The following is a 13,594-nucleotide window of genomic DNA, read 5'->3' as shown; positions in this document are numbered from 1 at the left end:
TGGTCCAACTGAGCGATGTGCGAGGCTACCAGGGGCAACTCTGGGCTAGCTTACCCGACGTCTTGCTCATCCGGTGTGCCCTGAGAACGAGATATGTGCAGCTCCTATCAGGATTTGTCGGCACATCTGGGTGGCTTTGCTGGTCTTGTTTTACCATTGTCGAAATGTCTTGTAACCGGGATTCCGAGTCTGATCGGGTCTTCCCGCTAGAAGGAATATCCTTCGTTGACCATGAGAGCTTGTCATGGGCTAAGTTGGGACACCCCTGTAGGGATTTGAACTTTCGAAAGCCATGCCCGCGGTTATGGGCAGATGGGAATTTGTTAATGTCCGGTTGTAGAAAACCTGAAGTTGACCTTAATTAAAATGCATCAACCGCGTGTGTAACCGTGATGGTCTCTTTCCGGCGGAGTCCGGGAAGTGGACACGGTGTTGGAGTTATGCTTGCCGTAGGTTGTTCTAGGATCATTTCTTGATCATAGTTTTATTGACCATGCTTTGCCTTCTCTTCTCGCTCTCATTTGCGTATGCTTAGCCACCATATATGCTAGTCGCTTGCTGCAGCTCCACCTCATACCTTTACCTTACCCATAAGCTTAAATAGTCTTGATCACGAGGGTGCGAGATTTCTGAGTCCCCGTGACTCATAGATACTTCCAAAACCAGTTTGCAGGTGCCGATGAGTCCGTGCAGATGACGCAACCAAGCTCGGGAGGAGCTCAATTAAGATCTTGTCCTTTGTGTTGTTTCGTTCTAGTTGATCAGTAGTGGAGCCCAGTTGGGGTCGATCGGGGACCTTGTCGCATTTGGGGTTCTTCTTTTATTCTGGTTCCGTAGCCGGACCTTGATTGTTTTTGGATGTTGTAATGCTTTATTCATGTAATTGTGTGAATTGGCGATTGTAAGCCAACTATGTTTCTCTTTCCCTTATATATTATATGGGTTGTGTGAAGATTACCTCACTTGCAACATTGCTTTCAATGTGGTTATGCCTCTAAGTCGTGCTTCGACACGTGGGAGATATAGCCGCATCGAGGGTGTTACACATTAGCGCTAAGCGCGACCCCATCCCACCCAATACCTTCATGGAGAGGCTCTTCAATCCATCCGTGGTATGGCAGGACAAGAGCAGCAACACCAGTCCGAAGCTGATCATACCCCCAGATTCTGAACACAATTTCGATATCATCGGGGGCTCGGCTACCAAAATAACACCATCGACCCACGTAATCATGGCAGTGATCGCCCCATGGACCGAACTCTTCCTGGCCTACCTTAATAGGCGAGAGCTCCCTGAGGACCAGAATGAGACTCGATGTATTATTCGACGCTCGAAAGCCTAAAAGGTTCATCAAGGTGAGCTCTACAAGAAAAGTACTACCGGAGTATTTCAAAGATGTATCTCCGAAGAAGAGGGGAAGCAACTTTTGGCTGAAATTCATGCTGGTCTTGGCGGTCATCACGCCGCAGCTCGGGCCCTTGTAAGTAAGGCCTTCCGTACCGTTTTTTTCTGGCCTACGGCCCGAGCAGATGCACAAGACCTCGTCCAACATTGTGTAGGATGCCAGCTTTTCGCCAATCAAAGCCATATGCCGCCTACCACCCTACAAACAATCCCCATTACTTGGCCTTTTGCGGTCTGGGGGCTTGACATGGTCGGAACCCTTAAAGGGGAAAGCCATAAGAAAAAAAATACATGTTGATCATGGTGGATAAATTCACTAAATGGATAGAGGCCAAACCAGTTAAAATAGCCGAAGCCGGACCAGTGATAGATTTCATATCTGGTGTCGTACACCGTTATGGTGTCCCACACAGCATCATTACCGATAACGGCTCTAACTTCACAACCGACGAGGTAAAAACTTGGTGTGCTAATCTGGGCATCAAACTCGATTATGCCTTCGTTTATCACCCTCAAACAAACGGTCAAGTAGAACAGGCTAATGGCCTGATAATGAGCGGCATTAAACCCAGACTAGTGCGATCCTTAAAGGAGTCAGATAAACACTGGGTTGAGGAGCTCGACTCTGTACTCTGGGGGCTGCGAACCACGCCCAAACGCATGACCGGATACACAGTGTTCTTTATGCTGTATGACGCAGAGGCCGTATTGTCCTGCGATATTATTCACGGCTCACCTCGAGTACGCATGTACGAAGAGAGAGAGGCCGAGCTCGATCGGCAAGATGACTTAGATGGCCTGGAGGAGGAGCGCAATGTCGCAAAATCTCGTTCAGCATTCTACCAACAACAAGCTCAAAGATACCAAAGCAGAGAAGTGTGGGCCAAGACTTATAATGTCGGTGAAATCGTTTTACGCCTACCAGAGAAGAAAAAGGACAAGCTCAATCCCAAATGGAAGGGTCCCTTCATTATAGATGAAGTTCTCACTGGAGGAGCCTACCGCCTTCGTAATGCATCAGACAATCGCCTAGAGCCGAACCCATGGAACGCTGCCAGACTCCGAAGATTCTACTCCTAAGCCCAGACTCATTGTTTGTTACCTTTTTTCTCTTTTTTCTCTTTCTTCTTTTCGTTTTTATACGACTTCTAGCCAGTGTTCGGATAAACCGCACACTTAAAGGGTGTACATCCTTAAATGTACATCAGCCCAATACCTGGGGGCTTCTAGTCACAGAAGCTTATTATTTATCGAGCATCACGCTCACTATATATATATGTGTCGTTTTCTCATATATGTCTTTTCTCCACCATTATATGCACCTTTATGACTTAAGTTTTTGCCAAGCTGGGTTGCCTGGCTCCTGAGCTTATGCCCTACGTTCCCGCTTGTTCGGCTAGGCCATAAAGGGAGCACCTCTGTGATTGTTATAGTCGGGTTATCCGGACGTGTACCTCAGACGGGTGAAGCCGAAAGGTAGCGTTCTTGAGGGAATAATAGGTCGGTGGACAAAAAATGAACTTCCCTCATTGCGATACAAGCCCCCAAAATACAATGTGTACTATGATTTTTAGCATCACAGCTCAGGCATGCACAACAACGCATGCTGGCCCAGGGAGAGGAACCCTTAACGGAACTATTCTCTCTGGAAGATGTTTCTTACGATCAAGTGTAATATAACATAATTCCCGGAATACAACTTGTCTGTTCAAGCAACTATGACTGGATTGCCTGGTTTCCAAACATATTTCGGTGTTTACCACCGGTACAGTATTCAGAAACACTCCAAACTTTGGATTCCAGAGGTTAAAACGGAAGGTCTGCCATGACAATCATTTTATAATTCGGCTGGAGATACGTATGTCGATAAAAGTACATTACTACTTGGACTCAAAAACTTCCTCTTCCCCTAGACCATCTAATAAGTTGTCTAGCATACAATCCTATTGCAAAAACTTGGCGGCTATCCTTACTTGGTCATATACTAAGCTAACAGGAATTTCCTGTCCATCTGGTCCCCGAGGCCCGACCCGGGCCATATGATTCGGATAGTCTCGTGTACCGTGTTTTCACCATGGCCCAGGCCTCTCATGCGCTTTCTTGGCATGCTAATATCTTCCATAGTCCAAAGCGGCGACGAGCTCCCTTGAATAAATGCACGAGTTCCTCCATACTTCCTGGAGGAGAATCGGCTAGCCATAAAGCTTTAGTAATGTTCCTCATTGCCTTCCAGGCTCGATCATGCACTTTGGACAGCTCTTGTAGCAGGTTGCCTTGAAATCCGGACACCTCTCCTTCGGGCCGCCCAGTCAGCACACCTACAAAAATAAATTTGTTAAACTTCCCATTAGGGGCCTGTACAGAAGTAAGGTTAAAAAATATACTGAATATGTCGCCTTTCAGCTTTCTATTCTCTTTCAAGGCATCTGCCAGTTGGGCTCCTATGTCCTTCAGCTCCTCGGCTTGCTTGATGTTGGCATCTTGCAGCTTGTTCTTCTCATCCCTTGTCCGCGTTAGTATACGCTGACTAGCGGCCTCTTTCCTTTCGGCATGTTTATCCGCTCGCGCGGCCTTCAGTCTCTCTTCCAGCTGATCCGGCGATCCTGCCGTCGTAAATACATCAATGTTTATTTAAAAAAACATTGTTGGCACATGATTATATTTTTCGGACAGTAGCGGACATTACCATTCGGTGCCTCCTTGGACTTCGCTAGTTCGGTGGTGACAACTGTTAGCTGGGTCCGAATTTTTTCCAGCTCCTGAGACAGCATGTTGTTCTTCTCCGTGAGTACCTGATTATGCAATGCTCCTTAAATTAGTTGCGTCAACTGCTTTAAGTCTCGGGGGCTACTGACACATGATCTTACCCGCATATCCTTTGAAAGCTGGTGAGTGGCTCCAGCGGGCCCATCCCTAGCAGCTCGGATATATGCATCCGCTGAGCTGAAAGCATGAATGCCTCTTCGGTGAAAGTTGGGTCGCGCATAGCCGCCCTCCGGCGCCGATGGTTCATCGCACTCTCCACTTCGGAGTTGGTAACGGATACATCATCCGAATCCTCAGGGAGAGGACAACCCGGCATTTCACCAGTATCAACCCTAGTCCATGGGACAGGGTCCGGGTTTGGATTGGGTGATGCATGACCAGCAAGGCCTCCGGACACAGTCCGACGTATGCTTTTCCTTAAAAAATGTGGCATAGCGGGAAACGTCACAATTCGGTATATCTGCCAAGGGCATACTAAAAACCATACCTTTTTGATGAAGGTAGGGGCTTGGCGGTATCGTCGTCCACCTTTCTTTTCGAAGATCCGCCCTGCGCAGGCGTCGCCTTCTTAAGGGATGTTTTTGATGTGACATGGCGAGACGAGCACCGCCCCTTTGGAGCACGAGACAGTGCGGTGGGTGAGGCGCGATGAGAAAACTCTTTTGGAGGAGACGTCTCCTGGGTACTTACGTGGGAGGAGGGGAGAAGGCCAGGATAATCGGCTATGATGGCCACTTCTGTGCCGTCATAGCTCTCCTGGTAAAAAAAACCCTCCTTGAGCTCTATGAATATATCCGGATCCTCTTCAAATCCGGGATCCAGGTCTCGAACATGGTCCTCCGGCTGCGGGGCAGGGCTATAGATCCCCGCGATAACCTTCCTCCATTCCTGTTTAGCATAGTCGGATTAAGTTCAATTAGGCGCGACTCAGGAAGAGGATTGAGTAAGGTTATGAAGCGAAAGCTCACCTAGCTAGGAGGGTTGTACATGGAAAGGCCCTCTCGGCACTTAAGGCGAGTAAAATCTTCTTTCTCCCCTTTATAAAGATCAGCCAAGATGGCGGCGAAGGCGACAAAGTTGTCCGGACCCTTGCGCCCGCAGCGTGATGCGTCATCCTCCTCATTGTAGTGCCACATGGGGAGTCATCTAGATTGGAGTGGCTGAACGCCTCGCGTTATTGAAATCGCCATTACCTCAATTATGGATAGTCCGGATTGGGCGAGTATCTTTATCTTGCTCATTAGCCTCTTAATCTCCGCGCTGTCCTCCTCTTCGAGGCTCCGGGGACGCCAGCTGTGGCGTTTCTTTAACGGAGCATTGCAAAATTTGGGTAGGCCCCGCTGGATTGGGTCTGGGAGAACTACGTCTTCAATATAAAACCACTCTAAGGGCCACTCTTCGGATGCCTTCTTCGGAGTGCCGGATAGGTATCCTGTTCTAGCTATACGCCATACTTCGGCGCCGCCCACCTCGAATATATATCCCTTTTGGGAGCGGGGGACGAGGCAGAAAAGTCTCCTCCATAACTCGAAATGGTCCTCGCAACCTAAGAACAGCTCGCAAAGAGCTATGAAGCCCGCGATGTGCAGAATGGAGCCCGACGTGAGATTGTGCAGCTGGAGGCCGTAGTACTCCAGGAGACCTCGGAGGAAAGGGTGGATTGGAAATCCAACACCTTTTAAAAGGAAGAAAACGAAGCACACTCGCTTCCCTTCTGAAGGATTGGGGAATTTTCCGCCAAGGCTTCTCCATTTATGGAAGCTAATCCTGCCCAGACAGGAACTAGTCCCACGGGAGGAAGATATCCCTGCACCTGGAGCTTGGTCAGCTGGGCGCGGGAGACCGAGCAGCTCTCCCAATCGCCTTTTTGGGGGACCATGAGGGCGTGAGGAAGAACTGGGAGCGCCAACCATGTTTGCGTGGTTCTCTGTGGCTAGCTCCAAGGATTTTTTTCGCCTGGTTGAGAATGGCATCTGAGATCCCATCTCCTTAAATAGACGCCTTCCATACGCCGTCAGGGTGTTATTTGTAAAAAACGCTTGGACCCTTCGTATTCATCTGACACATGGAAGCCGAGGCGACGGGGGTTAAGAAGTCGAAGGATATGATATTTAATGTGAAGCCAAAGCCGTCCGGAGTATCATGGAGGGCCCGCCTAACAGAATCAAAGATACAAAAGCCGGATACTGCATCATCGTTGAGGAGTCAAATACAGTTTTTTTATATTCGGAGGAGGAAGCCGCCTTGCAATGCCGAAGACAATCTGCACGCTGGACACGTCGTCATTGAACCATGGTATGGGGGCTACTGAGGGAGTCCTGGACTAGGGGCCCCTCGGGCGTCCGGGCTATGTGACATGGGCCGGACTGATGGGCCATGAAGATACAAGATAGAAGACTTCCCCCATGTTCGGATGGGACTTTCCTTGACGTGGAAGGCAAGCTTGGCGTTCGGATATGGAGATTCCTTTCTTTGTAAACCGACTCTGTACAACCCTAGGCCCCTCCATAGAGGCAAGCATAGTCATAATCATACAGACTAGACATCTAGGGTTTAGCCATTACGATCTCGTGATAGATCAACTCTTGTAACCCCTATACTCATCAAAGTCAATCAAGCAGGAAGTAGGGTTATTACCTCCATCAAGAGGGCCCGAACCTAGGTAAACATCGTGTCCCCTGCCTCCTGTTACCTTCGATCCTTAGACGTACAGTTCGGGACCCCTTACCCGAGATCTGCCGGTTTTGACACCGACAGGATGTCTTTTCCATTAAGAAGAGAGGGACAAGGTTCACAAATTACATGTGTAGGCGTACAGGCACTCCGACACCAATCCGCCGTCACAACAAATTGAAACAACTAATGTACTTGAAAGTTATGCCCGCCGTCCACCCTAGCGCTATGCCAGAGAGTCAGCTCCGCCTGAATGCTGCTCACTAGCACTGCCGGCGGGGTGGATTTATGATCAAACATACGACTGTTTCTCTTGAGCCAAATGAAACAAAGTGTTGCCTCGATCGTCGTGTTCATGTCTCTCCGATGCCGAGGGGCGACGACCAGGGTCACCATGGGCCACCATTCCGATAGGGACTAAGACACAACCGAGCGCCATGTGTAGTTGCACCTTGTGGTTAGAGAAGATCGTTTTACGCTAGGACCGCAACCTTTGACTAGTTCACATAAGCTTGTGGAAGAGCATTTGGCAAGGCTCCACATTCTCTGGTCTTTCATTCCAAGCCTAGGCATTTTTGTTGTTGAAGTTAAATTGATGATAGTTAGGCTTGTTGATGAAGTTTTTAACTTATACGCAAAGCAAAAAGGGGCACACATTTGATCATTGTCTAGTTTTCTTGCGGGGGGAAAAACTAGACAATGATCATTGTCTAGTTGGCGTCATTAACGGTTGCAAAGAAAGAATGTGCATTGTAATGAAATATCACGACTCGCTAGGCCCATTTTGCATGCACAGAGTCCTTGTGAGAAGAACTGGGTTCCCCATAGATCCACCAATTTCTAAGCTATAGTTGATCCCAAAAAGCTACTTAGAGCTGGTCTTTGAACAAACTGGTATGATCGCATCATGTCAGAACTTTCCCTTCTCCAAAAACGGAAGCAAAATTGTCAGTAACAGCTGTATAGCTTAGCCATTTTACCTATTTGTTGTTTGTTATTATTGTTGTTGTTGTTGATAAACCATTTGAAATTGCTTACCCTTGTGGTGGGGTTCTTCAAGTTGTAAACTTTATGATCCGGGAATACGATACTTAAACAGCCAGGCCTGAAGCCTTTCTGCCCAAAGAACAAGAAGAAAGTTGTTTCAAGAAAGAAAAAAAGCCAAAAAGATCACCCACGAATAACACATTCTCATACACACCATGACCTGCTAGTTCCATTGATTTGCAACTAATTTGTTACAAGTAAAAGTTCTGTAACAACAAAAATGAGAGAAACAAAAAAAGAAGAAGCTTGATGCATTGCAAGAACTACAAAACATATGACCAGTAAGAATTATTACAAGGTGAATGCATACACAGGAGATCCATGGAACGCCGGCACGTCTCCGTCCTTCCGTCGCGACACGTAACGGAGACGATGGCCGCGCAACTGCTGCAGACCGATCACCAAAAGGCCCGTAGAACCGCCAACGCCGCAAACGAACATACCGTGATGTGGACGGCGCTGCTCCCATGCCTGGGCGGCGCGCTGGACGGCATGAACCCGGGGTCCTGCGGGTACATGCGCCCTTTTCCCGGCCCCGAGCCGCCGATCTGGATGTATCCCCCTGGCGGTGGCGGGCAGTTGGACACACCGGAGTAGGACGCCGGAGGTGGAGGGCTGTAGTAGTAGTACGGCGGCGGCGGCGGCAGCACCGGCACCGTGCCCGTGCCGCACTCAGCGCACTTGACATCTCCGTCAACAGCCCCGGCCGTGGCCGCCGCGACGGCCAGGACCGCCAGCACGAGCGCCGCCCCCATTGCCCTTCCCCTGGCCGGCCGCCGCATCCTATCCACGGTGAGCGTTCGGGCGTTGGCTACGAGGCTATAGGAGCGGAAGTTGTGTGGCTCGGTAAGAAGCGCTATGGTGGTTATGGTGCGGCCGTGATGGCCCTCCTCCCGGCCAGCCTTCTTATGATGCTGTCACGATCCACAAAGTAGGAGTGGAATGGGGGAGGAATGTTAGTTGGGAACTTGGGATTCGTTAGAATGGGGGCGGTAGGTTTAGAAGCAGGCGAAGGCGTAACTGTGCTGGTGCATCAAGGAGAAAGGTAGCAGCGGTACCTCCTGAGCTGGCGGCTAACCTCCGGTATGGCTCGAAAGCGACGACCATGTGCCGGCCGCTAAATCCGTGGGTCCGCGGATCAGGTCGGCCACATGCATGAGCGTGCATTATGGGGGCGAGCTCGGCGCGGCGGTGCGCGATGGGTGCGTTCGCTGGAGGGGTGCCACCGACGCGCGCGGTGGTCGTCAACATGTGCATGTGCGTGTGCGGCTGCGAGGCGATCGCAGCGAGGACGACGACGCGTCAAGCAACAAGCTAGCTGCGAGCGTCGTGCGAGTGTGGGGAACGTGGAGTCCTCGTTGGAGCCCAACTACGGGGAGCTTTGCTTAAAGTTGGCTTCGCCCCCGTACCAAGTTTGATAAAGCGAGAAGAAGCTTCCGATCTGTCCTTGTGTGTGCGGCTGCCATGTGACTGGTCTGGATGTCATGCATCGAGCCTGGCCTGCTTGGCACGAATTTTTAATGCATTTTGCATGTGGCTGCGCAAACTCACTCTACACATGCTTGCTACTCATCAAGTGCGCTACAGTAGAATATTCATCGCGAAGCAAACTTTGTTTTTTTTTGCGGGTGAAAGCAAAGCTTAATACTAGTTGGGTTGGAAAAGGGAGAGGTCTGTCAAATGTGGGCACCAGTTTGGTGTTGCCCGATTCTTAATCGTTTACTCGATCTTGCCCCCCGCTTGGGCCACACGGGAGGTCCTCCCGACCCTAGCCGCCGGAGCCCTCCTCTCCTCCCTCCCTTCACCCCGTCGCCGCTGAAGGATGCCACCGAGCTAAGCCCGGGGCGGACGGCGGTGGCGGAGGTCTTACCTACTCGCGGGTGGGGTGGTGCGGAATCTCGATGCGAGTGTTGCCGCAGCCGAGATCGGATCGTGCCGCGACGCAGCGGCCGACCGAGATTGGATCCAGGGCAGTAGGCTCTAGGCACGGCCTGGGAAGGTAGTTGGGTCGTCCAGTCCGGCAGCGGCGCCGTGGAGGACCTGGTGGAGGGCCGATTGCATGCAGGTGTGGTCTCCGGTCAGTGGCCGACCGGTGTGCCCTGCTCCATGCGGCGGCAGATCTGGTGGTCATCTCCACCATCGAAGGTAGTCGGCCTGAGGCTGGATGGTCGGATCTCGAGATCCGTCATCTAGTCTCGGCTACGAGTTGGGAAGACATAGTTGCCGGTGAAAATAGAGCCGACGGCGAGCGATGGCGACGTTCTGGGCCGTTACCTTGATGAAGGCATCATCGTGTAACTACTGTCGACCCAGTCGTGTTGCTCCAGGGGAAACCCTAGCATCTGATCTTCCAGCTCAGACAATGGCGGCATTGCAATGTCGTTTCTCTCTTGGGTGCATTGTTTGTGGAGCAGCGCTGGAAGAAAGAGGCAGGAGATGGAGCGGCTTCATCTTGCATAGAGCTTCGGTGGAGATGGCAAGTCATGCCTGGGCGACAGGTGCTACGTTGTGGCATGCCTCTTCGGCAGGTGCTATGCACGACAGATCTTTCAGAGACTTCAAGATGTGTCGGATGGTGCTACTTGGTGGCATGGTGAAGCGGTGTATCGGCAGCGACCGCGACGTGCTCAACAGTTTACACACAGGGAGGTGTTGTTGTTGAGCACCATGATGGCGTCGATGGATGGCCAGACCGGCAAGGATGATGCAGTTTTTTTCCTAAATATGGGTCATCGGTTCGATGATGATGACGGCTTCTAAAATGTGTGCATGTGGCGTACACTTCAGGTTTGTTGCATCGGTTGTATGTTCCAAAATATTATGTGGATGGATCGGCGACGACCCCGGTTTTAGATATGGGGAGTGAGAGCACTCCACATTATCGAGTTTGTAGATGTGAGTGATGGTTTCGGGCGGCTTGATCTATGTTCTTGTCAGTCATTTGTTGAATAAATAATAAAAATGGTTGTATGCATCGATTCATGCAAAGACCGAGGGCTTTAACCTGCTTTTCCAAAACAAAAACAAAATGTGTTCTCCGGCAAAGGTCTGCTCCCACCTAGTGGTAGCAGAGCTTCTGGCCGTTGGGCTCCTGTGATGCTAGCAACCACAAGCTGGGGTTGGCGGGCAGCCCCAAATCAGACCCGTCGTCATCAACCTTGCGCGACTTCATCTCTCGCGTGTAGGAGCTTGTCTTGGGGGCTCCTTCTGTGTCGGCTGCCTGCGTTTGGAATGGTTGAGTGTGGGTCATGAACTCGTGATGCATGTGAGGGCCTAGGGCACGCGGTGTAACATGTCCATTCTCTAATGGCATCTCCCCCGAACTATACACGACATTCGTCCACGGACAAGGAAGGACAAGTCCACGGGCACTGATGCGGGAGTCAGCCATCCAAAACTATTTGCATATGTGCAGTTACATTTCGAACGGAATTTAACAAAATTGAAAAATTTGATGCAAATTTGAACAAATCAGGCGATATGCATTGAAACTTGAATAATGATTTCAACATATTCCAACTAAACCTAGCTGTCGTGGAATTGTCACGGCAGATGTCCTAGTGTAAGGACTTAGTTGCGAGGCCAACGCATCTATGTGGTAGCTTGAAGGGGTTGAGCGCAATCGGGAGACACAACACACAAGATGAGGATTTAGACAGCTTCGGGCCCCGGGAAACATCATCCGGTAATAACCCTACGTGTTGTTTGTGGCTAGGTCTCATTATGATCATGAGGGAGTCGCTGTGAGCCGGCTCTCCTCTTTGTGTCTAGCCCTAGATATTGTTTTTTGTTCCTTGTCCCTCTTTGGGGAGCCCTTCCCCTCCTTATATAAGTTAGAGGGGCGGGTTACATGTGGAGTCCTAGTAGGACTAGGATTAGTCTATCTTCTCTTACAAGTTGATTACAAGTCCGGGTCTTACTTCCTCGTAAAGGAGATATTCCTCACGCCTTTCCTCTTAAGCCGGCCTACCATAATGTATCCGGCCTTCTGGGCCTTGAGCCTCTTGGGCCCCCGGGACTTGTCGCTCCTTTGATCCGCTTGCCAGGTCACCCATAAGTCGCCAGGCTCGGGCGGGTCACTTAGTGAGTCGTCCAGTCAGGGTGGGTCATTAGTGAGTCGCCAAGTCCGGCCGGGTTATACATCTGGCCGGGTCATACCGCGGGGTATATCCCCGACATTAGCCCCCAAGTTTAATTTGGATTTATCCATGTAAACTGATCTGCAACATAAACACAAGAACAAATTGACAGGTTGCACTCCGGGTTAAATATTCTTGTAAGCCGGCACTTGATCATCCTTAAGTCCTTGTCATCTCCTCCTTCTGGAAAATCCGGGTCAATGGACCAACTTCATAGTCAATTTGCTTGTAGAAGAAATATTGTAAATAAAGCATCCATTTGAGTCGGCCTTCAATGCTCTGACTTGACAAAAATATTGGTCTTCAAATATTCAACTTATATTCAGCCGACTTGAGATATAAAACTTGCCGGTTTATGATTACCAAAATTGCCGGGTTATAAATAGATGATGCCGAGTCATAATTGTCGCCGACGCCGGTTTATGATTTTTGTAGACACGGGGTCAATCTGATTTACTCAAACTAAAAATTTGAAGATATTTCTCCCTTATATCCATAATACCTGTAGCCCCCAAGGGCCGGTTTAATCAGCATGAATAAGCCGGGACTTATCACCATGGCTTTAAATGAAATCCAGTTGTGTAGCCCCCATGAGTCGGCTATAGTCATAGTAGTGTAGCCGGGTCATCCTAGAATTGTCTTAAGCAAAGAGCAATATGCATTAGCCCCCAAGTGTCGGGTCATTATGTAATAATGAGCAGGGACTTTGTAAATATGATGATGTAAATTTGAGCAGTAACGTGTAGCCCCCAAGGGCCGGCTTAGTAAGATAATACTAAGCTGGGACTTTTCATAGAAAATAATATCATATGATGTAACCCCCATCCTGGGGCTTGAACCCACGTCCACAAGGTTAAGAGCTTTATGCTTTACCAACTGAGCAGTGGATCCTTCAATATATAATGGAATAAGGCTTGTGTATCTTGAATTTTAACAGGAGCAATTGGTAGCCCCCAAGGGCCGGCTCATTACAATGGGATGAGTCGGGTCTTCAATAAGGCCAATAAAAATGACTTTGCATTAGCCCCCAAGTGTCATGGTGCATGCTTGCAGCGACATGAGACTTGCATATTTGATGTAACCTCAACTTGAATAATGTAGCCCCCAAGTGCCGGGTCGTAAGCCTGCAGCGACTCGAGACTATTTCCTCCATTGTAAAATAAATCATGCCCATTGATAAAGATAATAGCTGTGGCGCTAAAGCGACTTTGAAAACTTCAATCATAATACTGGTTATTGATAATCATAATAGAAATCCAGCCATGTTGGCTATTCAAAATTTGAATAATATAATCCGGTATGAAAACCTCAATCATTCAATATCATCATTGAAAATCCAGCCATGTTGGCTATTTAAAGAATTCAAATACCTTATCTGTTGACAAGTAAATCCGGAGTTTAAATACCCGGCGGCTCTTGGCCGATGGCGATTCAATACGCCTTCATTGTAAACCGGAATTTTCATGACCCGGTGGCTTATAGCCTTTTGAGAAAAATCCAGAACGGATAATCATTTTGAAGCATCAACTTTGGTAATGAGCTTGAACTTAATCCTTTACATGTC

The 13,594-nt window shown here is 49.3% G+C and overlaps 1 protein-coding gene across 1 annotated transcript; it reads right to left on the bottom strand.

Moving 5' to 3' along the window:
- Positions 1-8,038: 8,038 nt before the first annotated feature.
- Positions 8,039-8,890, bottom strand: LOC125548445 (neural Wiskott-Aldrich syndrome protein-like). The gene has a single exon (XM_048712035.1). The coding sequence runs from the start codon at positions 8,671-8,673 to the stop codon at positions 8,290-8,292; it is 384 nt and encodes a 127-aa protein (XP_048567992.1). The 5' UTR covers positions 8,674-8,890; the 3' UTR covers positions 8,039-8,289.
- Between the last annotated feature and the right edge of the window lie 4,704 nt (positions 8,891-13,594).

Source organism: Triticum urartu, chromosome 3 (genome assembly GCF_003073215.2).
Source record: "Triticum urartu cultivar G1812 chromosome 3, Tu2.1, whole genome shotgun sequence".
NCBI classification, from domain to species: domain Eukaryota; kingdom Viridiplantae; phylum Streptophyta; class Magnoliopsida; order Poales; family Poaceae; genus Triticum; species Triticum urartu.
Note: the sequence above shows the minus strand (reverse complement) of the source record. Positions and strands in the feature narration are given on the sequence as shown.